This window comes from Diceros bicornis, chromosome 12 (assembly GCF_020826845.1).
Source record: "Diceros bicornis minor isolate mBicDic1 chromosome 12, mDicBic1.mat.cur, whole genome shotgun sequence".
Taxonomy (NCBI): domain Eukaryota; kingdom Metazoa; phylum Chordata; class Mammalia; order Perissodactyla; family Rhinocerotidae; genus Diceros; species Diceros bicornis.
The window spans coordinates 18,015,607-18,043,407 of record NC_080751.1 but is presented as its reverse complement, the minus strand read 5'-3'; the positions used below and the strand labels follow the sequence as shown (position 1 = coordinate 18,043,407).

The window sequence follows — 27,801 nt, the reverse complement described above, 5'->3', positions numbered from 1 at the left end:
AGCCCCCCCCCCCCCCCAACCACCACTTCCCGGGAGGGCTGTGCACACACTGCAGTTTGAGAAGTGCTGCTCTGATACAGTACCTCTCAATCTTGGCCGCGGTCAGAATCATCTTGGAAAAGTACCATGCCTGGTTCCACCCCAGAGATTACGATCTAAGTGTTCTGGGGGTGCAGCTGGGACAACGGGATTTTTTTAAGACTCCCCAGGTGATTCTAACATGCAGCGAAGTTTGAGAATCACTGGTCTAGTATAGATTAAAAGAATTAATTAAGAATTAATTAATTGATTGCAATAGATTAAAAGAAAAAAATTAAGAAATTCCTTCCTGGACTATAAATGGAATCATAGAAAGTTTTGCAAACAACTAAGCAAAATTCATTAAGAAACTAAACATATAAGCACCGATTTGATGCGCCTTTAGCACAGTTCATCAATAAATGGTGTACTTAAGAGGAGAAACACAGAACAAGGTTGAATCACACTCTTCAGTGAAGTTAAAAGATAACACTTCCTTTCTCCTATCTTCTTCCCATCTTGTGACTAATAAAAAACAACCCTTCTCATATAACACTTTTCAAACCATGGCATGTGGTAATATTTTTGTGTTTCAGTCTTATTAGAACAATTTTATTTTTGCATTGCAAATTTCGGGTCTGATAATGCTCTTTGCACTACAGTTACATAAGCACAGTGGAAGTTCTTGTGTTCACTTGCAGAATACAGAGTTTCCTTTTACTCACATACTCCTTTAATGTAGTTGGACATCAATCTTTCTAGCCTAGAAAGGAGGTTTTATTTCACTGCCAGGGGATAGAACTTCCAAAAAACACAAATGTCTTTCAGCATCATGTTGAGTAAATAATCAAGGGGGTATGAATTGGTCTCTCTCTGACTTCCTGCCTTATTTTGCTTTAAACTCATAGGTGAGCTATGAAAAGACATCTGCCCTAACGTTCCAGCCACCTAGGCAGGACGTCAGCCCCAAAGCCAGGTCTAGGCTTATGGCGCTTGCCGCGCTTCCCACGTTTATCTGGTTTTGGAGCAAGCCTACAGCAAGGTGTAGACATGTCTGTGTACCATTTAGTGCCTTTGCTTTCAATTCAAGCCATTCATAAAACTGACTCAGGAAAATATAAATGACTCCTGGCTTAGGTTTCCCCCATCATATCAGGTTTACATATGACATGACCACATTCAGTGGGAACTGACAGTGGAAAAAACCGTCAGTATTCAGTATCCCAAGCCCAGAGGCAGCATGGAGTTCACACACCCACCCACCCACCTTTAATTTAACTCCTAAAGAAGGTACTGTTAGCTTCACAACCCCACCAGAAACCAGGCACGTTCTCTGAGAATGGGACTGAGGACAAGGACCTGAGCTACTAGATAATGTCTCTCTCAGGTATTTAGCCTCCAGGTATGCAATGTCAGCAATGGCATTGGGATGGAGCCCCCCAGGACAAACCCACACTGAAGCAGGCAAAAATGAGGCGTCAGGAGGTTGGCCAGGACCAGTGGCTTTCAGTACTGTAGCGTGCAGAGGACCAACAACCCTCCAGACCCAAACCAAACCTTCCTGCTTGACACGATCCAGCAGTTACTCCACATGCATGTGCAAAGGAGACCTGCTCTATTCAAGATGGCTCCCCCAAAGCCCACCTTTGCTTCCATGAGTCTCCTTGTGAACTGGCCTATATGAAACTTGTTTTTTAAAAGTATTCATTCCCTTGATCTTCTTGAAAATTCAAAAAGGAGACAAGTGTACACTGTGAAAAGTCTCCCTCTCACCCAGTATCCAGCCAGCCTGGAGACACTGGCATAACAAGGTCTCATGAACATGACTGTTGGTACCACTTTCCTTCTCAGAAGGGCTCTACTCTGATGAGTGAAAGACCCTCTTTGCTCTCCTCTGACTCCCTAAGAAAAGGCTCACATACAGCTTCCTTGCCACATGGAAAACACCATGGCTCTGTCAGCTTCCTACCCTCATCCCTTGGGAACTCCCAGGGCACCAGTCCCGACGGCATGGATTAAGAGTGCACAAAGCCCAGGAAATGAGCTGCGCAAAGGTATATCTCCAGTGTCTCATAGGTGAGATCTTCAATTCTACAATTTTTTTCACCAAATATTAACTGAGCTTTTTACATGTGCAGGAAAACTTACTACAGAAGGGAAAACTTGCTGCAGAAGAGAAAAACCACAAGCAAGTCATGCCCTACCTTCACAGGATATTACACCTAGGTAAGGTTAGGACCCACACTCCAACTTATGGTGGTACAGGGAGAGAAAAACAAAGCTATCAAGATGGATGAGAGGAAAGGAGGTGAGACTGGAGACAAAACCTTGGGAGTCAACACAATAAAGGGTCTAGAAGGGGAAGAAGAGCAATAGAGCTCATCTCATGCTAATTGGAGCTTCCACAGCCTACGATGGGCCAGACAGGCACTCGAATGTGGCACTTCCTTCTCCACACCTGGCCAATGTGGGGCCCAGGGGAGAGGATTCCAGAGCAGGAATGAATGAGCTCTGTCTTGGGTCATGGTCAGTTGAGCATGGCCCTGGTATCTTCTCAGCCAGATTGTGCATCCCTTGGGGTCAGGCATGGACAAGATGAGTGGCTCCATGTGTCAGCCATCACCCCTCTTTCTCATCACTACCAGGCAAGCAGGTATGTATTATTTTTCCCATTTAAAAGACAAGGAAACAGACTCAAGAGGTTAAGTGACTTGCCCAAGGTTGCTCTGTTGGTTGGCATCAGAGCCACAGCAGGGATCCAAGACTGTCTGTTTAATCAAGCCTGGGTTTTTTTTTTTCCTTTTTCACTGTAATAGGCTATTTTGTTTACCTTGATGTTCCTTGATATCCCTTTGGTGACTGAACTGAATCCGTGTAAAGTAGGGGTTTTCCATATTCCCATGTTTAACTTCAAAACCCCAGTTCCATTTCACAATCTTTCCACACGTTGGGATAACAAGTTATAACTACGACCCCTTCGCATGTTTCTCAATCACCAATTGTGCTTCAAATGTGCTCCAAAAAACAAAGGTGTCTTTCATGTCATTCCCCAACAAAAACAGCTTTAATTCTGGTGTGAATGCTAAATTCTACAGTAGTTTGTTCCCAATGGTGATAAGATTAATTCATTCTCATTTTTAAATGTAGCCCTGATCCCTTATAGGCACAAACATCAATTTGAAAACTACATGTATATATTTATCTCTAATATACTCAAACTCAAACAGTAATGGATATTGATTACAGTTCTTGTGCTCGTCTGTAGAGGAAAGAATGTATGTGATAAAACCCCAAAATGCCCAGGTACCAAGTTATTCAACCGGCATACACTCTGTGATATCAAGTGACATACACTCTGTGGTATCAAGTGATAACTTTCACTGTTAATGTTTTGAACAGTTTTTCTCTTCAGCAACATTTACTGTGCACCTTCTGAGGGCCAGAGAGCATGTGAGGGGAGAAGACTGAATAAGGCCCACTCTCCCTTCTGGGCAGGCCCTGTGGGTCTGCTGGACAAGTGACTTTGCACACTTGGGCCGTTCCACTGCAGGGCCTTAATGTGACATTTTAACCTCAAACTTCTCACTTTCTATGTTCAAAATTTTGCAGCGATTTGGAGTAGGAGTCTGAGTGGGAGGGATCTTCTAGAAAATCCTTCTAGAAAGATCTTGGATCACCGTGGGAGACTCTGTGAGGCTTGCACGCCCATCTCAGGTGCACTTTGCCATCCATTTGTTGTAGTTCTAATGGCTTCTAACCTCTGTGTATGTCTTCCCTTGCCTCACAGGGCTCACTGCAATATTCCAGATCCTCCATGTGAGAACACACCACACACTCAGGCACACACCCCAAAAAGGAAAATGCTAACAATAGCATAGCCAGCTTCCAAAACAAATAAACTAAAATCTACTCACCAGCCTCACCCATACTTATCAGTGTCATAACAATGACGTATCTAATGATGGTAAACAAATGCTTAAGGAGGAACAGAATTTGAGAGCAAGAAGAGAACCTTAGGAATGAAGAAAATGAGATCTAGAGAGGTGACTTTCCAAGGCTGTGACCAGAATCCAGGTCTCTGAACTTCTCACTCAGGACCAACTGATGTATAACCACGGCTCAAGTATAAGTTTGATTTTTCCTCCTTACCAAATCTATCGGTTTTCTATTGCTGCTATAACAAATTACCACAAACTTAGTGTCTTAAAACAACACAAATTTATCGTTTTGTAATTCTGGAGGTCAGAGTCTGAAATGAGTCTTATGGGGCTAAAATCAAGGTGTCATCAGGGCTGGTTCCTTCTACAGACTCTAGAGGGAGAATCGTTTCCTTGCCTTGGAAGACCAGCTTCTAGAGTCTGCCAGAACTAGTCTTTGACTCCAGCAGCATCACTGTGTCTCTGTCTCCCTCATCTCCCACTCTGACTCTGATCCTCCTGCATCCTTCTTATAAGAGCCCTTTTGATTACACTGGGTCTACCCAGATAATACAGGATAATCTCCTCATTTCAAGGTTCTTAATTTAATCAACCTGCAAAGTCCCTTTTGTCGTGTAAAGTAACACAGTCACAAGTTCAGGGCTCAGGATGTGGACATTTTGGGGGGACCATTATTCAGCCTACCACACCAAACAAAAAGCATTCTTTTCTGTTTGTGCCTGCAGAAAAATATTTGCAAGTTTGATGGTCCTTCTAAAATGCAAAACGAAGTAGAGCAGTAGGAAGAGAAAACCTACACTTTTCGCTTGTATAATTATAATTTGAGGGCCAACTCAAGTTAGAAATTCAAGCAAATGACTATGTACTACCCAAACCTAAGCAGATGTTCAATAGCAAAACTGTAAATTTGGCCCCCAATTCACAGCAATGTGAAAGATACAAACCTGGAAAACTTCCATCAAAATGGAAAACAAACAAAAAAACCCAAACAATATACCATCAAATGCATCATTGCCATTTACATGTACCCCTCATTTGACCCTCAGCCAGTGATCTGAGCACTAAACATTCCTTGTATCCAGTAATATGGACACAGGCCCTGCCCACCCATTTCAAAGCAACTCTAAACCTTCCCCAGCACCTCTTACCATTTCAATGCTTGGAGCTTTCCTGATAAATATCTTGCTGCAATGAACATCATCCTAGCTAAGTCTTGACAGAAATCTACCCACGCTTATTTCCTTAAGATAAATTCTTAGAAGTGGTATTTCTGGGTCAACGGGTAAGCAGGGCATTTTAAAGTCTTACGATGAATATTACCAAATGGCTCTCATAAAAGTTGTAACAACTTACACACTCAATGATACGAGTCTCCAACCTTACCTACTTTGTACACCGACACTTACTTTTATCTTCGCTAATTTGACCAATGAAAATATCTCGCATTAATTTGCATTTCTTTGATGATTAGCAAGGCTTTTTCTGTTTATTGGCCACAGTTAGTTGTTATTTTGTGACTTAGCTATCCAAATAATTTGCAAGTTCTCTTACTGGTGTGTTAAAATTTTTGTTATTGGCTTGTAAAAGTACTTTATGTATTAAAGACACGAATCCTCTTTAGGATTCAAATATTGGCAAATATTGCCTATGCATTTTCTTTATAGTGTTTTTTTGTAATGTTTAGAAAACTATAATTTTTACGTATGTTTTCCTTTATTGTTTCTGTCTTCAATGTTCTGATTAGTCCTTTTTTTGTAAGTTATATAAATATTCATCTATATTTTCTTAAGGAAATTTTATGCTTCCCTTTAAAAAAACATTCCAATCAGCTAGAACTAACTTTAGAATGTCTTTAAGTTTTCATATCTAACTTTATTTCTTTTTAATGTTTAGCCTACAACCCCAGAATCATTTGTGACATCATCCCTTCTTTCCCTAGGGATGTGAAATGCTACTTTTTATCAAACCAACCTGTTATGTGTAATTGGCTCTCTCTGGAGCTTTCCAAACTGGCTCGCGAATGTATCTATTCTTGTGCCAGTGTCACATGTTTTAATTCATGCAGCTTTGTATTATTTATTAATATTTTAATCCCCCTCCTTTTTAATCAACATTTTCTTGTGCTTTATTCTTAAAGGTAAACTTTAGAATCATTTATTCAAATTCCCCCAACCCATTGTGATCCTGTGGAAAGACTAACTAGAACTTCCTTAATTTTCTAAAGTAATAATGGGAAGAACTAACAATTTTATAACATCGTGCTTTGCTCCTGAGGCACAGGTCTCTTTGTTAAGTGAAATAAATTACCTCAAAAGGAAAGTTTTACAGTATTTTTCAAATAGATTCTGAATATATCTTTTAAAGTTTATTCCTATGTAGTTTATAGTCTGTTTTATAACTATTTTGAAGGTGATCTTCTCCAGTATATTTTTAATTGGTTGTTGATAGTTTATAGGAAAACCACTGATTGTTTATTTTCTTACTTGCACTCTACTAGATACTCTTAATATTTCTAATAGGCATTTTGGTGGTTTGTGTGTGTGTTTCCAGTATATAATTATATAGTTTGTAAGACAGCAATTTATCTCCTTTCCAAGCAGAGTTTGCTGAGCATCCTTTGTCAGTCTTCTAGTCTAAGAAGTTTGGCTGTCACAAAGATCTCAGCAACACGTCAAAGCTGCCACTACGCCCACACATGTGAACCTCGGAAGCTCCTGCCACTGGGGGAAGAGTGTTGTTACCAGAGCACCATCTATGTTGTCTGGAGCTTGGCCCACTTTCCAAGTGCTGCCATAGTTATTTTTATTGTTTTCTTTTCCAAAAACTAGACTTTGAGACGTGCATTACTTCTCAAAAAGAATCACCCATAATCCTCATGCTCAAGATGTCTACAACTCCCTCCAAAATATGCTTCTACTGGAGCACTTCTTTGTTACCACCAAGCTCTTTTGCACAAAGCAGCGGGAAATGACTTGAACAAAAGGCCACGGACAAAAAGGTTTGAGCCAGAGGAATAAACAAAATACTTCCTAGTAATAAATCTATGAAGGTAGAGAATAAGACAAAAACTTAAGATTGAACCATAACCTCAGACCTGACTCTGGCAGGAACTTTTGCAGGCAGGTGGACTGAGATCAAGTCTCAGCTCTTTGTTACTGATTCTGACCTTGGGCACGTCACTGAAACTCCCTCTGAATGAACTAGACAGACAAGATCCCTGCCCTCAAGGAACTTAGGTCTACTGGGGGGCGGGGGAGGGGGCAGGCAAATGATAAGTAAACAAACACACGAAATCATTACAGACAGCAGTGAGAACTATAAGGAAATGAACAGAGGTGTGGAGGAGAGCTGCTGTAGGAGGTCACGGTTCAGGGAAGCCCGCTCTGAGAAGCGGAAGCAGATCCGAGACCCAAAGGACACAAATGAGTCAGTCATGGGAAAACTGGGCGAAGAGTATCCCAGGCAGGAGGAAGAGCAAGTACAAAAGCCTAGACACAGAGAAGGGCCAACACACCTGAGAAAAAGAAAAGAGGCCAGAGAGTTGGAGCAGAGAGGAGGAGCAAAGAGGTGAGCTGCGCTGAAGGGGGAGGGGGGCGGCACGCGGCAGGGCCTCTCAGGGCAAGAGCTCGCTCGGTCTTACTCTGAGAGCACGCTGCGATTGCTGCTGCTGTTCTCCTAACTGACAGCGACGTGGGAGATATTGCATTGGGTTGCGATTTAAACCAGAAGCTCGGATACATGTTCAACTATCTCATTTACAAGAAAGGATACCACAGAGATCTTACCTAAGGAGGCTCATCTTAAGATTGCTAAGCATTTCTGTTTAATTCAATGCATCTCCAGTGTCTACACTAGACCTAACATGGTGCACACAATAATGAAAAACACCTGCTGCACCTACTATGTGGGAGGCACTGAAGATAAGGACAAGCTACATCTGTGGTCCCTGCCGATGAGGAGCTGAGCTCCTGGAGCATCTTTTCCTTTGGGCACATACATTCCAGCCCTGCTGACTTCTGATTCAGAACCAACGGTGGACAGAGGGCTCAGGCTGATTGGTAGGAAGGAAGAGAGTGGCACCAGCTTTTGGAAAGGCTGGGGAGTCTATAATCTGATGCTTGACTTAAAACCTCCACTTGCCAAGGACCTCAGCCATATCAGCCTTCTCAGTAAGAATCATTTAGAAGGATCTATATCACAGATGTCCAGGCTGAGGGATTCTTTTAATCCTTTTATAAAGTCAACAATCATATCAAATGCACACATCTGTATTTTCATAAACTGCATTGCATTTATTTCCTGCAAGGTACGCTTGCATTGTTCTGCCTTGAAAATTGTTAGACACAAGACGAAAAATAATTTAAAACAGCTTATTTCAGCATTAACTCACAGCTCTGTCAATGGAAGAAAGCTAATGTGGTATTTTTATAACCAAAGAAAACCGACTTCTGAGGCAATTTCTAGCTTACAGAATGGTTGCATTTCAAGAGCTTGTTTGCAAATCACTTGGTTAGATCTCAGGATCTAACCTGAAACAAAATGTTACAAAGACCGGGAGAGACTGCTGGACCAGCTCACAGAAGCCGGCCTTACCTATCACATATTTTACCTCTCAAACAGAGTGCTGTGGAATCTGCCATGACCAACAACACTGCTATGGGACAATGCCTTGGGTACACATTTTCTGAGAATATGGACTCCCTATGCTGCTCAACCCATCAGAAAGCAGGAAGGGGCCTCCCCAGGGCCGGGGTGCTTGCTGTCTGTTCTGGGATGGGATGGGGGTGCCAGTGGGGAATGGGCTATGGGAGGAGGTTGTAGGGGATCAGAGGTGTAAGGCACAGTCTCAGGTAGAAGGGAGAGTGAGGGGAATGGGGCCTGGGAATGGCGATGGCAGAATCACAGCCCAAGGTTAAGGGTTTTGGAACAGACTAGGGAGAGGACAGTAGAGGCAGAGAAGGGATTTCTGTCCTCTTTTTCGACCCTTTATCGTTGAGAGAAGCAGAGGGGAAGGATAAGGGGCCGCCCATTTAATGACTATAAAAGGAGGCAGGTGCAAAGGTGTGGAGGATGCTCTCCTTTCTTTCTGGCTCTGTGTAGGGGAGGGAGATAAACGGCATGTGTACAGAGGTGAGCAAACAAATCCAGTTTATATAAAAGTCCACACTGCCTGTGTATAATAATGGGCAATGTTTTTTCAATGTGGTAGCAGACAAATACTCTCACATTCGTTTGATCTTGACCGCCACTGATGGTCAAGATACGCAAACTGAGGCTCGAGCAGTATTCGAGTAAGGATTCAAGGCCCTTGCTTTTTCCCCATACCTGTGGTTTTCTACCCTGGCCATGTACTAGAATCCCCTGGGGAGAGTGAAAAAAATACTGATGCCTGGACCTCACCCCACCCCCTGTGAATTAGGATCTTAGGGGGAAGGATTTATTCATCAATGTTTTTGAAACTCCCCAGGTAATTCTAATGTGCAGCCAAGGTTGAGAACTCCTGTCCTACCCAATAGTCCTCAAACTTTAGTGTGAATATGGGTCACCAAGGCAGTTAAAAATGTAGACTCCCAGGCCCCACCTGAGAGATGTGCATTTGGCTTGTCTATCAACATACGCATACCTCTACTTCTAGGCAATAGGACACTTGGTCTTCCCCACCCCCTTGAAGTTGGGGATGGCCATATGAGTTACGTCAGGCAATGAAACGTGAGCACTGAAAAATGACACGTATCTGGGTGGGAGGGTTCAACTGCCAGCACTAGACCTTACACCCCACTTGCTGATATGGAGGTATAACCTGAACCATCAGTTTCCCTGGAGAGTCACCCAAGGGCCCACTGTGGACCTGGATCGAGAATTAAACTTTTGCTATTAAGGCAATGAAATTTTGTTCCTACAGCATAACCTAACATCTGACTGAAGCTGTTAGTCTGGAGTGAAGCCTGGGAATCAATTTTTACAAGTATTCTAGGTGATTCTTATGCTAGCAGCCTATGGCCTCCACTTTAGAAGCAAGCCCAATGCTATGTTAACTTTCTGTGTTTCATTTTTTTTTTTTTAATGGTTCAGAGAGATGCATCTTCTTTTTTTTTTTTTGAGGAAGATTGGCCCTGTGCTAACATCTCTTGCCAATCTTCCTCTTTTTTTTTTTTTTCTCCCCAAAGCCCCAGTACATAGTTGTGTATCATAACTGTAGAGTTGTAGCTCTTCTATGTGGGATGCCACCTCAGCATGGCTTGATGAGCAGTGAGTAGGTCCATGCCCACGACGGGAACTGGCAAACCCCGGGCCACCGAAGCAGAACAGAACACGTGAACTTAACTGCTATGCCACCGGGCCGGCCCCTGTGTTTCATTTCTTGATATAGAAATTGGTGAGCTACAGAGAGTGAGTATTCATTTATTCATCCAACTTTTACTGTGCACCTATTGTGTCGGGCATTGAGCTAAGTGCATCTTATATAGAGATGACCATGACACAGTCCTCTTGTCCTCAAGAAGCTTATCATGAGAGGGGAGACAGCAGGAGAAAAAAACCAAATATTTCAAAAACAAGGGGATGGAACAGAAGAGAGACAAATTAATTTTGCCCAAAGATGGTCAGAGAAGCTTTCTGAAGGAGGAGATATGTGACCCGGATCTTAAAGGACAAGTGAACATTCCCTAAGCAGAACATTTTCACAGGTACAAGGACACAAGAAAGCACTAGACAGTTGGGCTGGAGCACAGTATTGGGATGAGACTGAAGAGAGAAGACCCAAGGGGCTGAGATTTAGGGAAAGACCCAGGATGGAGGGAAGTGATGGGAGTGGGAACAAGTGTGCTGGAAGGTTCTAGAGCTGTGCTGTCCAGCAGAAGTAAATGTGAGCCACATGGGTGATTTTACATTTTATAGGAGTCATCTTTAGGGAGAAAAAAGGTGAAATTGAATAATATATTTTATTTAACCTAATATAGTCAAAATAGTGTCATTTCAATAAATGACCAATATAAACATTTATTAAGATATCAATCATTCTTCTTTTTATATACTAAGTCTTTAAAATCTGGTGTACATTGTATATTTTTTAACATATTTCAGTTTGGATTACCCACATGTTCAGTGCTCCATAGATACATGTGGCTGCTGTACTGGACAGTGCAGTTCTAGATGGCTGCCAGAGGCTTCTAAAGACATATTCCTTTCAAGGAAGACACATATGCAAGTGGCCTGAGCATTGGACACTCGTTCATTTAACAAATCATGAACTGAGCATCCTCCGTGTGCCAGGTTTTTAATTGTATAAGCCTTTGAACAGCAATAAAAATACACTGATATTTAAAAATACTGACATTGTCAAAGCCTTCTCCCAAACAACATCCTGGTTCAGGAGATTGTATTTACTCACAAAGTTATACTACTTAAGCCAAGTTTAAAAAAATCAGTCAACCTGCAGTTTTAATGGCCAAAATATACCTTTGGAGAATTCCTTCGGCTTAATTAGCCAGTACAACATTTTACATGTAGCTATTTGGATAGCTCTCTGTAGGACCAACACTCTTTACAAGGTCGGCAATTTTAACTTGAAATGTGACCAGTAGGGAGCCAGGCCAGCTCAGCTGAGCTCCTTCCCTCAAGCACAGTAAAAATAGGCTGTCTGTGCCTCCTCCACTGTACCCCAATCAAAGGTGCCCTTCGTCCTTCTAGAGAAGCCAACTGTGGCCATAACTGGCGCAAGACACAAGGCATACATGGGTAGCAGGGGGCCTAGACTTTTCACCATATTTCAGGATCCTTGACAAATATTAAATTCAACTTGTTGAGAAATGGTCTGGAGGCTGTATCCTTTTCCATGGTTCACAGATGCGAGATCCTGGCTTTGGAACCACTCAGGATCCTCCAAACACATTTTCAAGCCTCCTGTCATTGCTGATGCTGATTCCCACGCTGGGAAGGCCTTCCACAGCGGAGGAACACAGATTAAAACTTCGTTCCTCTAGGGTGCCTTCTTCGGTCCCCTCAGGCAGAGGACAGCCTGCACCTGGCCCTTCCTGACACTGATTTATTTATAACTCTGGTGAGCAGTCATTTAATTCAAGTAACAGTTTAGGTTTATAGTTCTATTCCTCACCCCCACCACTTAAAGGGCCCTGAGGGCAGGGGCTGTCCCTTGTCCATCTCTGATGCCCAGCACAGCCATCTGCAGTAAGCCCCCACATTCAATCATAAGAATATTAAAAAAAAAAAAAAGTCAACTTAAAATGGGCCAAAGATCCCTTTGGCATAATATTCTCTTTCTCAAGGGTATCAAAGAACTTTTTCTTTTTTTGAAAAGATATGATTTTCTTCCATTTTGTCACTGGATGGTTAATCCTAAGAGCTGTTTAATCTCCATAGCTCTAGTTCCTCAATTAGTATACTTTCAGTTTAACTATCTAATTATTTTCCCATTTTTATACATTTCTAACCTGTAGTCCCACTTAGAGTCTTAAACCATTAGAATAAAAGAGAAATTAGGAGTGAACTTTTCTCATGTAAATCACTATAAATAGTCCCCACATCATCAACCTCTCCCTGAACCCTTTACATGAAGTGAGAGCAACCCATTCGTACCTTATTTTAAACAACAGTGTCAAAGGGCTCATGTCGTGGGTGAGGACGCGAACTCCTCAAGCAAGTGACTGTGTGGCTCTCACCTCTGTGCTCCTGTGACACGTGCCAGGCACTCGGCACAGGGAGCTGAGACTTTCTTTCATCTTCCTCTTCTGCCCTCTGGTGCCTCAGTTTCTCCAGCGTTCAGCCTTTCCACATGGTGGTCCTCTCCAATTTCTCTATGTTCCTCCTAAATCTCATTGCTCAGAATAGAACACAACATCTCATGTTTCCCATCTGTCACCAAAGGGGCAAGTTGGGTTTCCTCTGCTTTGGGTACTGTAATTCTAAAAGGAAAGCTTAATTTTTTGGCATCATCTAGTAGCAGGTTCCATAACACCATTTCCCAAGAGGCAGAGTGAGGTTTTCTCTGACCTGTTTCAAGGGCACGTCCCTGGGCACTGAGTCACGTGGCTTAACCCGCCACGGCCCTTTATGATTTTAAACTCGGATCACATCCCTGCCACCAATTGGCTCAAGCCACCTTGGTATTTCAGATACCATTTCTTACACATGTGTTATTGCTTTCTCATGCTCTATCTTTGCAAATCTAAATGAAAATATTACTGATATAACAAATATTTACAGAGAATTTACTATGACCTGGCACTGTTCAAGCACTTTACATGTGTCATCTCCCTTAATCCTCACAATGACCCTATGAGGTGGGGTCTGCTGTTATCGCCACTTTACAGATGGGGAAACTGAGGCACAGAATGGTTAAGAAGTTTGCCCAAGGTCACAGTCCCCAAGGGGCACAGTTAAGACTTAAACCCAGGCCATCTGGCTCTAGACTCTACCCATCCTGTCATCAGAGTCAAATGATTTTTATTTCCATCAAGCCAAACTTAGATGAAAAAGGCATAATTCCCTCACCTGCTAACAAGAAGTTGAAATCAAGTAAAGCATAAGCTCTAAGAATAATGTGAGAATGTCTAGCTTAGAAACCACCCCACTGGATATACCCCCGAGGCAGCTAGCAATCAGGGACACTGGACGAAAGAAAGCGAAAAAGTGTGAGGACTGTGTTTTCACCCACAAGGGCTTTGTGACCGTGGAGTCCTACAGGTTTATCCCGTGTTTCATAAGCCTAGTAACACAGCCATTTTAGATCAATCTATGAAGAGATTCTTTTAGCAAGCACCTGTGATTAGATCTATGCAAAACATTTCAATAATAATAATCCCTACACCTCAGAACAAAGTCCATGCATGGTCTTCCTCAGCTGGCTACTGCTTTCTTCCAGCCTCACCTCCACACCCTTACAACCATGTCCTCTTCCCCGAAGTCTGCCTTCCTAACTCCATCCCAGCCTCCAAACCTCAGTTCAAAAGTCACTTCCTTTGAGAAGCCTTCCTCGATGCCTTCCAAAGAACAAGTCTGGGTTCCCTCTCCCCCTTCCATGGCACCTTGGGCAGCGACCCGACGGCATGCATGCCACACAAGAGTGTGATTATTAGCCAGACAGTTCTGCCCTGAGATGGTGAGATTTTCAAGGGCAGGAACGATGTCTTAGTTGTTTCCCTGGTATTCAGCACATCACAGGAACCGATCAGTCTTTGTTGAATGGAAGAATCAATGCATAAAGGAAGATTCCATAGTTTCGTGTTAAGAATACAAAATTAAATAAAAGCTTATATACACATATACATGCACACACAGGAATGCTCACACATACACATGCATACACATGCACGTATACATACATGCCCATACTTTGCTTGATGTATATCCAATTTTTAGTGGAATGGAAGATTTAAAAAGCCAAGAAAGTGGTACCTAGTCTGTCTTGGGAAGGGAAAAAAGAATCACCAATTTATTTAACGCAAGGTGTTTGTAAATCTCCCCTCAAACAATATCTGTGGTCTGAATGAGATATATGCGTGTCTTTGTGTGTATTTTTAAAGCATAGTGGTAAAGTGCTTAGAATTCTGCAGTTGCCTGGGTTCAAACCACAGCTCTGCCACTTTCTAACTATGTGATCTTTGGCAAGTTATTTAACTTCTCTGTGCCTCAGTTTGTCAACCGTAAAATGGGGCTAATAATAGCACCCTCTTCTTCGAGTTGTAGGAATTAAATGAGGAGATATACAATAGTACTCAGCATATAGTGAGAGTTCTATAATTGTTAGCTCATATTATTACTATGTGAATTCTATTGTGATCAACAAAATACAAATTTATTTTACAGTGTTACTGAGTTCTCACAGCAGCTTTTGTATACTAATTTAATATAATTTAATACTAAAGGCACAACTACTATCTATGGGGCCTTACACACTTTTGATGTTCAAATTGGGTCTTTATTCCGAAAAAGATTGGGAAGTACTGACTTAGGGTTACATCCTTGAGAAACTGACAATGACCAGTGCATTCTGGTTATCATTTGGTCAGATGTGTATCTAGGTTTCTAGAGCCTTTCTCTGTGTTGGGCTGTGTTCATTTAATAGGATATCAGGTGGAAAGCCTGCTAGACATAGAATTTTATAGAGGCTCCCATAGACTGTTACATGATTCGTGGTTATATTTCCATTTGTCATGTCTCAGAGCATCAGGAGATTCATTTGTGACAGACCGCATTGGAAGATCTAACACATTCCAGTTTCTCAAGATCTCAGAAATCCCTTCTTAGACCTACTGCATAAGGCAGGGAGACATGTTCAATATATCCCAAGTCCCCAAAAGTCAGACTGAACAAAGGCCCAGAAAAAGAGATTCCTAGCCAGGCTGCTAAGAGACAACTGGGAAGACAAGCGCTCCCCTTCTGAACCCCGGGCTACATGGCACCAGCATGTGAGTAGAACTGAGTCCTCTAGTCTGTTTCATCTTATCTGTTTTCCCCCTTGTTTAGTGCTAGCACGTTCTGGTATTTAAGAAACATTTTAGTCAATGCGACCTGGTGATAAAATGGCCAGAAGTGTGAAATCATCTTCCATTACACATTCTTTTTTTTTTTTTTTTTTTAGGTTTAGGATTTGGGTTAGGGTTAGGCTTAGGGTTAGGGCTAGAGTTAGGGTTCGTCTTAGGGTTAGGGTTAGGGTGCGGCTTAGTTTTAGGGCTAGTGTTCTGGTTAGGGTTAGGGTTAGGGTCAGGGTTAGGGTTCAGGTAGGGGTTATGGTTAGCATTAGGTTTCATGTTAGGGTAAAATTTAGGGTTAGAATTAGGGTTAGGGCTAGGGTTAGGGTTAGGATTGGGTTGGGTCAGGGTTAGCATTAGGGTTAGGGTTAGGTTTAGGGTTATGTTTAGGGTTCGGGTTAGGTTTAGAGTTAGAGTTCGGGTTCGGGTTAGGGTTACTGCTAGGGTTTGGGTTATTGTTAGGCTCAGAGTTAGGGCTAGGTTTAGGGTTACGGTTGGGTTGGATTAGGGTTAGGGTTAGGGTTCGGGTTCGGGTTATCCCATTACACATTCTGATAAGGGAGTAGGACCATAACTTTCAAGACAGGAAACTAAGAAAAGAGATTTGGAATGAAACCGCAAATCAAACAGTTGCTGAGCCTGCCCAGGAGGACATCTGAGCCTGGCTGGATTAAAACAGCTAAAGGTCCTTCATAAGTAAATAACCAGATGCTCCAAGCTGTTCCCCAAACTCAGAAGCTGGAGATTTGGGCTCGGGCTCTCAGAAAACAAAGCTGATATCTTACCCAAAAGCCACTGTGTTCTTCATTTCATCACAGCAAGGCTTCAAGGTGATGGCTCAAGTTTCAAGGTTTTTGATTCTCCTTACCAAGCTCCTGGGTGAATGCTAGAAAGTCAGTCCTGGAACACAAACGTCTCACAGACTCTCAGAAACCAGTACTGTCCAGCTGAGAAGGGGCAAGAAGTCCAGGGATGGGAAAGTGCTGTTGCCTTCAGGAGAAGGCACCTCAGCCTACAAGGATGTATACCACTCAGCTTCTTCTCATCGGGCCTTACCAAATGTGGTTGAGGGCTAAAAGTGCAGATGTCTGGGCTACACTCTGATGGGGGCCCAGGAATCTGCATTTTAACACTGTCAGTAAGATGATTCTTAAGTACACTGAAGTGTGAGAACCACTGACTTAGGACTTAACTCCAGGAGATAAAATCACCATAAAGATACAGGTCTGGCTTCACAATATATGCATCCTCCATAACATAGTAAGAGCAGCAGTAGCAGCTCACACTTAGAGTACCTCCTGTGTGAGCACAGATCCAGGTGCCTTACATATACTCTCTTTATCTTCACAATGACCCTATGAGGAGGTACTATTATTATTTTCATTCTATAGATAAGGAAGTTGAGGCACAGAGAGGTTAAGTAATTTGCCTATGGTCTCAGCTAGTAAGTGGGAGGGGTAGATTTGAACCCAGCCTGTCTAGTTCCAGAGTCTTCACATTCTAGAGCTTGACCCTAGGGCTCGGGGCCCAGAAAGGCCCAACTTCTCTGTTGAAACCTAGAGGTATCAGGTACTTAAAATTTTGCAAAGTGGATCAAGATTTAGGAGCCAAATGGCCACTGAAGAAGAGTTTGGATGAGCATCCCCAGAACCTTGAGGTGACTGGCAATTGTTCTGTTGGGGCCAACCTCTCCAGACAGCAAGGTCCCTGGAGGACCTGCTGTGCAGGGAAGCAAGGTGTGGGCACCAAGCTGCAGGGACTAGGGCAGCCCTCATGCAGGCCAATGTGGCAGGTCCCCACACCCCAGAAACAGCAGCACTGCCTCAGCCTCAGTGACAGCTGCAGTCGCTGGACAGCAAGATCGAGGCAGCCTGCACTCAACCCGTGCAGCCTGCACTCAACCCGGCCACCTTTAGCTGGCTGACAGAGCTATAGGGCAGGACAGCAGCATGGCCTTGTCTTTCTTTTTAAAAATGTAGCCCCTTTTATTTCTGATTATAGTATTAAAACATGCTCACTGAAGACCTGGTGGAAAAACAGCAAAGTAGGAAGGAAATTAAAATCACCTATATTCCCATTAGCCAGAAACAATTAATGTTAACACTATATGATGTTTGCCCTTTATTTTTGTATCTGTGTGTATAATTTATAAAATTGAGATATATCATTCAATTTTATATACTACTTCTTCTATTTACCGTGTGCATTTTCCCATATCATTAAATATTCTTCATCAATATGATTTTAAAGGGCTATTAATACAGCCCATCTACCTACCTGTTCCATAATTATTTCCCTCTTGCTGATATTTAAATCGGCTCTGTTTCACTATAATGGATAATTATCTAACATCTCTGATTATTTTTGTAAAATAGATTGCCTAAAAGTGAAATTGCTGGGTCACAGGGCATGGACAATTTTAAGATTCTTGCTTACTAATACTAAGGAGTTAAGATCTCCATTAATACTAAGCTACTTCCCAGAAAGCCAATATCTACACCCATTACAATATATGTGACTGTCTCACCTCACACACACTAGCATTCAGTATTGACATTCTCAAAAATAGGCCAATTTGATAACTTAAAATATGATACGTCTACCTTTCCTAGGGGACAATAAAGTGCTTGAGAACAGAGCCTTCATCTGTTTTGATCAGGGTCTAGCACATAGTTAGTGCTCCATAAATATCTGTTGATTGAATGAATGATTCAAAGAATCCGTCATGACTCGGGATGCTGATACGCACTTTCTCCAGGTCTAATGAGGGAGTCTGCCCTTCCCAAGTTACACTCACGTTACCTGCAGCCTTCCCCTCCCAACCCTGCCATAGCTGCTGGGTGATCACTTGACCAAGGAAGACAAACCAGTCTGATTCTCTCTCTTGAGGCTCTGAGCTAAGAGCAGAGATGGAAGGAGTTGGTATTAGAATTATCTTGTGGTAGGCACAGAGTAAATGACCACCAATTGCTGCAGTCACCCTGGCTCCCACACTCCTTGGGGCCAGGCTTCTCAGCATTTCCATGGATTCTCTGAGGGCTGATTCCTTAAAATTAACCCTCTTTTACCAAGGCTGATGTGTGGTCGGGTTCTGTTCTTGCAACTCAAGGTGCCTGGCAGAGGTACCCTCTTCACCAACTTCACAGACGACAACCACAGCCCAGAGGAGCGACCAATCAGATGGAAAACCAGCCCAGCACCATGGGCCAAACTGAGCAAGATGCAATTTAACAAAGAGAATACAAAGTATACAGTTTGACACTATGATTAAAAATGGGACATCTGAATATAGTAGAAGCAGGTGTTTTCTTCAAAGAAATCCATCTTGGTAGATCACAGTTTTATCTATGTTTAGATTTACTTTGAGATGTAGAAATCACCAACATTGTCTGCCTGACCCTGTGCCCTCTGATGGCAGGGCTCATGTTTACTTCTCATGTATATCTCCAGGGCCTAGCACAATGCCTGGTATGAGGCAGTACTTAATAAATGTGAGCTAAATATACATCGAAAACTAAAAAGTAGGAGAACAATAAGGTTTACCAGCTTGGATTTTTAAAAACCCATGAGTTGTGTTACTTGTCTTGCTTCTTTCAAAGATGGTAGATGCTCTCTTAACTGAGCTTGACCAAGCCCCTGAATTGCCCAACCCTATCCTCTCCATTCCTTTGTGAAAACATCTAGACCAATGGCCTCAGCATGCAAGGCTCAGTTTGTTGTCCACTCTAGTTTACCAGCTCCTTTCTGTTTTTACCAGTTAAGCTGTCTATTTACCAAGAGGACATTTGTGTTTGTTCCCAAACCTGTTTATGTCAGATGTACTCATTATTGTATTTATGTAATTTAATTACTTATTACGTAAACTAATGATATGTCTACGCATAAGGAAAGAGCTATTGTTTCTATTGTAAGTTGAGTGTTTTTGAAAGACTTGATAAAAGAATTGTCAAATTAGGAGTGAACAAGACAGCTATAAAACATTAGGGTGTGGGGGGAATGTACAGGTCTAGAAAAATTTATGGCACTTACTCTGCAAGTGTCTAAGTTCTTAAACTAAAGAAATCAAATCTAGAAATTATAGAGGATGCAATATGGATGTAGCTTATACAAGTAGAATGATGCAGAATGCCAATACATGAATCCAGTAATAACTAAAACAAGAGTATCACGAAACGTTACCTGTCCTTCCTTCATATAGCGCACTCTGAAATTCTCTATTCTAAGCTATTTAATCTTATTAAAAAAAAAACTGTTGGTCGTGACCCACTAAAGTGATTTTGTGAGTCACTGTTTGAAAAGATACTGCCTTACTCCCACTCCTATTGATGGGAGAACTGAGGTTCAGGGAGATTTAAGAGATCTACTGAAGTCACACAGCTAGTAAGTCAGAATTATGATCCTTGATTCCATATCCTATGGCCTGTCTACTACCCTAAGCAACCTTCCTTCTGATCCAGCATAGTTTTCTTTGCAAAAAGTAGGTGAAATGAGGAACTGGATGACAAGAATAAATCCTAGAGAGGAAAGAACTCTTCATTGTCTCCTGAGGCTCTGCGTCCCTCTAAGCATTCTCTAAAGCACGCAAAGACACGTGTATGCGCTTTTATGCCCAAACTAAGACATACTAAGTCTCTTGTGCTATAGACACATATTTGGAACAGTGAACCATGTACCTGGGTAGAACACGTGAGCCTTCTAATTTTAGAATGACTTCAGCTCCACGTGAGAAAACTCCAGACAATGGAACGGGGAAGCAGTTTGCACTTCTGAAAAGCTTTTGTTAGGTGAGATGAGCAATAAACAGATCCCTTGCTTGCTGGCTGACCCATGTTCTACCTGTTTTCCAAACAAGTAATGCCTTCAAAGACTTTTCCCTGTAATCTGATTTGCCTTCCCTCTGTGCACTCCCAGCCCAAACTCGCCCTCCAAACGTCCCCAGCAAAATCTGACCACCATCTCCCCAAGCAAGCGGATCCTGCTGACCTTCCTATGAATAACACCACTGTGAATTTTCCATGTTCTTTCATCACTGCCTCTGAAAAGGCTCCCAGACACTAAATCAAGCAAGTCTTCAAATACTGCCCCATTCCAGGGGGGTGTCATTAGACACAGATGAGAGGAAGGAGCAGAAGTTCAGAGGTTTAAAGAGCCACAGAGTACCCAGCTAGTGCAAGGCAGATCACAGAGGGAAGTCTGGAGCCTGGCTGCCAGGTGCCTGAGCAAGGCTGTCACCACACCCCTCAGTTATTAGAGGGAGTCTCATGAAAATATGAGAACCAGATGGACGGCCCGGGAACTGTGCAACACTTTGGAGGGTTAAGCAAGAAGCCACCCAACAACTTAACTGGGTGCATTCTAACTCTTTTAAGGGGCTTTAAAAGGCGCTTTTGGAGATAGGTCATAACTCCTTCCTTGGGAGGGTGTGACAGATGTTCTAAGCTGCAAGCGCTGCCACCCTCAACCTGCCTCCAGCTAATCTTGCTCTGCATGCTTTACAAATTGACAACCAATCAGATAAAAATTTTTGGTCCTAACCACCAGACTATTGATCTCAGTCTCAGAGCAAACATTTTCTAAAGCACACACTAAGCAGTCAGCTGAGGTTGCCTTGTGTCACTATGAGGCTCTTGTTATGGGGTCTCATGCTGTCTTTTCACCTGTGTGGTGGGCTCTTTGAGGACAAGGACAAAGAAGGATGGCTTCTTTGTATAATTCCAGCAACTAGAATGTTAGAACCTGAATGTAAAATGGAATCTGATCCCAGAGAATTAAATACATGGCAGTCACACTACCACGTCCCTACCTTAGGCCCATGGCAGGCATCATCAATTGATCACCACTGTATTTCCCAACAGCCTGAAGGCAGCCACATAATGCTTCTCAACAAAGCTTTCCAAGTAGTCTCGACCAATCCATCACAGTGGTCATGTGAAAAATCTCACAGGCTATTCCTGATTCAAGTCCAACAGATGAGGAAACTAAGATCCAAACAGGAACCAGAGGAATAACTTGCCCAGGGACTTGGCAAAACTGAGACCAGCTGGGCCCAACACCCAGGATTCCTGACCTTTAGCCTAAGGCATGTATCCCTGCAATGTCCCACCTCAAGTAGATGTCTCAGAAGCGTTTACTGATGACAATAATGCCAGGTTCCTATGCCTCTGGCATCATCTACTCTCTACATTCGGGGGTCTAAGAGAGAGGAAGATTAGAAGAAACCAATGAAACCTCAACAAGAAAGGCCAAGGAGAACTGTCAAGTAATAAGAACATGGAATTTTTTTTCAAAAAGCACAAGAAAGCCACGTGGGATCAGCCCATGTTCCCTCAAGCTCATGTACCACCCTTGATTGGCACATGGAGTTTGCAATTTTCTCTCTGTGATGCTCCATCAAAATGTTCGAGCTTAATCCTGAGCATGCCTGCAGTCCCTTGCTCCAGCTCTATCATTCAGGAATGGATCAAACCCTTCTTATGTCAATTCTCAGAGTGAAGAGACCTGCATATTTACGTCATGGGTAAAACCCTGTAGCTTCTGTTCTAAAATGACCCATCTTCACATCTAATGGATAGTTCTGGGATTTAGTAAATGAGCCCACCAACATCCAGAGCATAAGGGGATATAGGAGGGACTCAGATGTGCAACTCAGTTACTCAGTATATAAATGAGCACATTTTACAAAAACAGTGTTCACCTGAAAGGAAATATAAGTAGAAAGCAAAGTACAAGAACATTAAAGGAAATGCAAATTAAATGAAGTGCCACAAAACTGAATGCAGCATCATCGACTCTCCATATTTAAGGATGTAACAAAAAAGAATTCCTGTAGTTTTTGTTACTGTAATCGAACTATGGTTTTGTTTTTAAAAGTCCTTATCTGTTAGATATAAAGTAATATTCAAAAGTGAAACGGGCTTTGCTTTAAAATATCCCAGCAAAGGGAAAAATAAAAAAGCTGGGGGAATAGATGAAAGAAAAATGGCAGAGTGATGCCAATTGTTGAAGCTGGGTGCGGGTATATGGGAACTGATTTCACTATTATTTCACTTCTATGTATGAAGATTTCTATAGCAATCATTAATAAATAATTTTACTTATTGAATTAGCCAAGAGTTAAATACACACTCCAGTGCTGGGGTAGTGAGTGAGGCTGGTACCCAGTTTCAGCTGCACCCACCACAGGATTTCAGCCATGTCTGGCGAGGACAGAGTGGAGGTAGGGTGGGGGTGGTCAAGGCCTACCAGGGCCTGAGGAGTCTTCTAGGAGACAGGAAGGTCACCCTAAGGGAAGAGAAACTTAAGCAAACAAGCCTGATTCAGTTGCAAAGCCCTAGCCTTTGGAGGGGTGGCTATGACATGGTCATCACAATTTGGACTTGTCTCCTAACTTAGCCCTCTCTGAACTCCAGTCTGCGTTCAATAGGGCAGGGTAGAGTGTAAGTAAAAGTGGAAAGAGCTATTCTGCTAACTTCTCTGGGGCATAAGTCTCATAGCTCAGTAACCCATCAAACCAAGAGCCATGCAGAGGCCAGACAGGCAGCCCACCTCCCTTCTCCACAGACCACCAACCAACTCTGGGGTCTTAAGGCCCCCTGGACACTAGAAGTTGTGGCACTGCCCCTTCTCTCACTGGGCTACAGAGTGGCACTCAGCCAGTTACAGGGTAATGTGCACCATAGCTGGGTACAACTACTATGCCTCATGAAGGAGAGTAAACCACAGGCACTTGTTGCTCTCAGAGACATTCTCACAGAAGCAAGCCCAGAAAGGAAACATGGAACAGAGGCTGGTCACTACTGCAGCAAGGACAGTCACTTTTTGGATGAATGTAGCAGGTCTTCCCATGTCGGCCCAGGAGAGACTAGGGAACCCAAAGGGCCTAGGCAGGAGCCACACTGGGCCCTGGAGGGAACAGCCTCAAGTACCACACCCTCTAGGCCTTTCTTGTATGAATGGATGGAGACTGGGAGGAGGGGGTAAAACAACCAGACTACCCCCTCCCCATGGATGGTAGCATCAGCATTTGCCATCATTGCAACCTGTCACCTGCAAGTGACTCAGAAGAGAACCTAGATCTTTGCCTACCAGGTCCTTCTGTGAGGACCAGGAGGGGCTGAGGATGCACCTGTGGCTAAATGGATCTTAGGAAGGGGGTCAATTCTGAGAACAGCATGTGGGAGTCACTAAGCTATCCCCCTGCCCATCTATTCACACCTAAGCCTTTTGTGAAGTGGGAGGTAATTAAAAAGTGAAAGAACTGCTTCATGGAAACTCTGGTAGACCCTGGGTCCTAGAAGCACTGCTCTGGGATGGACACACCCTTCCACCCCCAGTCCCAACAAAGCACAACACAGAGGAAGAGAGTCATTTTCTTTATGTCATCATGGACCACCAAGTGCCTTGGACACCTTAATGGTTCAAGTGCATCAAGGACGAGAGCTCCAAGGGGAGACTGTGGGGCTGCAGAAGCAGTGGCCCCTGGTGGGAGTGGCAGCATCAGCTCCAGTGTTTGGAGGGAAAGGTCTGAAAGAGGAAAGAGCAAAGTACCAGGGACACTGTGTGGTTGATTAGAGAATTTATTAATGTGTAAGAAACATATACCCCCTTCCTGCGACCTCCCTGAAAGACCAGGGGGAGACAGAGCAGGGGGCCACTGCAGTAACAGACGGGAGCCTACTCCACGGCAACAAGGGAAGAGTGAAACCGGCATACTCATGCATTGCTGGCAGAAAAATCAGCTCAATTCACTTGGAAAGTGATTTGGCAATTCATACCCAGGGTCATAAATATATTTACTCTTGCTCCTAGAGATATACCTTAATGAAAGAATCCAAAAGAAGGAAAAAGCTTCTAGGCATGAAGATGTAGCATGATAATTAAACTGGAGGCAACATAAATATCCAATGGAGAACGATTAATTAAATTACACATGTCCATTTGTTTTTCCTTTGGTGAGGAAGGTTGGCCCTGAGCTAACATCTGTGCCCATCTTCCTTTATTTTGTATATGGGACGCTGCCACAGCATGGCTTGATGAACGGTGTGTAGGTCCACGCCTGGGATCCGAACCTGCGAACCCTGGGCTGCTGAAGCGGAGCGCATGAACTTAACTACTATGCCACCAGGCTGGCCCCCTATACAAGTCCATTTTAATGGGACATCATGACATTTTAAAAGGATAAATTTTAAGACTTTCCAGCAACATAGAAAAATACATAACTCCAAACCTTGAGTTTAAAAGGCAGGAATCAAAACAGTTTCCTCACCATGACTAATCGTATAAAAATATTAGTGCATGTGACAAAGGCTAAAAGCAATGCACATATGTAACAGTGGATGCTTCTGATCATGGGTGGCTTGCCTTCTACCTTTCTCCAAATTTCCATCTGTTGACCTAGGATCTTTAAAATGAAATAACGAAAATATTACTACGAATGTCAAAAGATAAACCAGAAAATAACTAAACAAAGATCACCAGGCAGAAGCAGACAAGAGGGTTCAGGAATGTGAGTTCTTCTTTAGATGGATTATTACGTGAGCTAGAAAAATGGGGACAGTTCCGAGCTTGTGGGTCCTGCAGGCTCTGCTTTCCAGCAGCCTTGCCCACACTGATTGTCTGAACAGAGAGATGGGAGAGAGAGAGCCCTGAGGGGTTGGGGGAACAGCCCCCCTCAGGCTTGCAGTTAAGACTTCCCAGGAGGGCAACCTTGGCCCCTGGGACAAAGGGCAGAAATGGTTCAGGGGACAACTGGGCGTGAGCTCAGCAGGCAGGTGCCTGGGGAGGAAGCTTAGATCTCAGGTTCCCCAAAGTAGCCAGAGTCTGCTCCCTTCCCATCCTCCACACACCATCCCACACTGAGGGGACGGGACTCACCACTCAGGGCGGACGTGGTGTTCTCCAGGGCCTGGCACACAGCCAACAAAATACCTGTAAGGAAGAAGAAGAGAGAAAAGGTAAGAGTCTGTTCAGTAAACGACTTTCAGGATTCGAGGGTAGGCACCTTGAAAGGTAAAGACTGGGGAGTTTTACAAAGTGGCCAACAGGCAGGCCTGGCTACACAACGTGGGGGCTCAGTGCAAGATGAAAATGCTGGACCCCTTGTTCAAAGAGCAGTAAAACTGTGCCTATTAGAATTACTAAAGCAAAGCTTTTTCCTTCTGTCCACAGTCTCTCTCTCCACCTGTCATTTTTTGTTTTTGTTTTTTAAACACCTTACAACATTTGTTTGTTGATAAAATATACATAACATAAAATTTACTATTTTAACCATTTTTAACTGTACAGTGCCAGTGGCATTAAGTACATTCACACTGTTGTGCATGCCATGATGTTATTGGCTGTTTATGTCCTTGCTCTCTTTTGGGTATGAGGATAACTGCAAGGTGAGCACAGCTCCTCACAGGTGAGGTGACAGTGTCACAGGGGCCCCGGTGACAGTGTGCAAGTGCACACGTGACCCACCACCTGCTGGGAGCTGGACCCATGTGCTGTGACCCAGCCGGGGGGAGGGAAATCCAGTTGGGTATTTTTTCATTGCAGGGACCAGCCACCCCAACCCAAGGTGATCCGCAAGGGTATTAGCACCTCCATGCCAGGATGCACTAGGTACCTGGATCAGGGGTACAGGAGAGGCTCGCCCCATCTAGTTATGCACTGCACGTGCCGTGGAGCTGCCAGCCGGGGATGGAACGGCTGCCACCATGCCCTACCCTAAGATGCCCTGGGGTGCATATACCTACTCCCAATTTTCCTTATGTCCAGGCCCTGCCAGGGGCAGACTGTGGCGGGGGCAAGAACCCACCTGGGAGAGGCAGGGAGCAGGACCACGGGAGCCGAGGCCCAGTGCACACTCCATTGTCCCATTGGACTTCACTTATAAGATATAAATTCCAAGATAAAACTACAAAGAATTTCAGTACTGCAACTGCACAGCATTAAACCCCACGCTTGGCACCCATCTGAGTGTGAGACTGTGCAACTACACAGGTCTCACGCCCATGAACCACCCCTGCCAGCAGATGACCTTACATGCCCTCACGGTACAGAACTGGAGGTTTCTGGAAACAGCAGCAAAATTCCAACGAAGAAGGAACCTCTTATGAGTTATGCAATCAGCATGAACTAAACTAGAATGACTTCCTAAAACTGAAGTGCAAAAAGATGCCATGGCGGCCATGCAAAGAGGCTGGGCCACCTACACGGGTGAGCCCAGAAGGCAGATGAATCAAGTCAGCCCAGAAAACAAGCAGAATTCTGTGCTGTCACTCCTCTATCAGGCAGGACCAGTGCAAACTCCGGCTATGCAGGTCGAGAGGGCTCCTTTCCCCTTTGCACTCAGAGTGTAGACACAGAAGCCCTTGACTCTCAGGGAAGAAACACATTTTGGAAGAGATAAAGCAATCATGCTAATGACTTTCCTTTAGGCCTTTAAAATGACAAACATCACAAACACTTCAGACTGTTTATAGGAGGTTTGGCATGGATTTCCCCAATGCTTTACAGAGTCCTGAACCAGATATTTGGGCTGGAGTAGAGGGATGAGGAGAAAAAATTAATAAAATCACACGTGTCTTCCTCATGTGATTGTTTTTTGCTGCCCAACAGACACAAATTTTGGAAGAATGGCTCTTTGGGTTTCCCTGGATACATCTAAAAGGCTGAGTTTGTAATCCACACACAAAGCACTAATTGAGGCATTGCTGCCAAAGCCAGGAAAAGTCTTAGTGGTTCCACATTGTCAGCTGGGGACCCATCACCATCTGACTTGGCTGGCACCGCCACAAACAATTCTAGGCCAAAGTCAGCCAGTAACCTGTGGTACCATAAAGAATGACTCAGGGATGCTTTCATGCCTCTCAAGAGGAAGCACCACCGGCCTGTCACAAGCTGTCCCTGAACAAATGAATTATCTTCCCACCTCCCTCCTTGGCCCCATATCCTGTCAGTCAGTGACAGTACAGTCAGTATAGTTCCTGGGCTCCATGTCGACCTCTGCTTAAGCAAAACTAATACAAGAAAGCAAATACTGTCCCACTGCAGCCAGGACAGAGCAGAGCCCATCACCAACTCTCCAGGTCGTGTGGAGGGGCCGTTCTCCCAGCCTTGGGGTAAGTTACTTCGCCCTCTCTGTTCCTCACTTGTAGGCTTTCAGTTGCCAAACCCACAAAGGTGTTTTGGGAACTAATTAGAATTTGCAAAACCATCATGTTCCACAGATGAAAGACCATAATTTGAGCAACACCAGAAGAACAGTTCCTTACTAAATCTTCATGTTCCCATGGAAAACAACTCTTAATACTTTGGGCTTCTCTTTGCAATCTTGACTCAGGCACAACTTCAGTTGAGGCCCTGTGATA

At 43.6% G+C, this 27,801-nt stretch overlaps 1 protein-coding gene across 2 annotated transcripts in view; it reads right to left on the bottom strand.

Annotated features, from left to right (window-relative positions):
• The window catches only part of TGFA (transforming growth factor alpha), a 104,738-nt gene that overhangs the window by 45,355 nt on the left and 31,582 nt on the right, over nucleotides 1-27,801 (bottom strand). For both annotated transcript variants that reach the window (XM_058551004.1, XM_058551003.1), the window contains exon 2: nucleotides 25,319-25,372. In XM_058551004.1, the coding sequence (XP_058406987.1) occupies nucleotides 25,319-25,372 (54 nt within the window). The remainder of the gene's footprint in view (nucleotides 1-25,318; nucleotides 25,373-27,801) is intronic.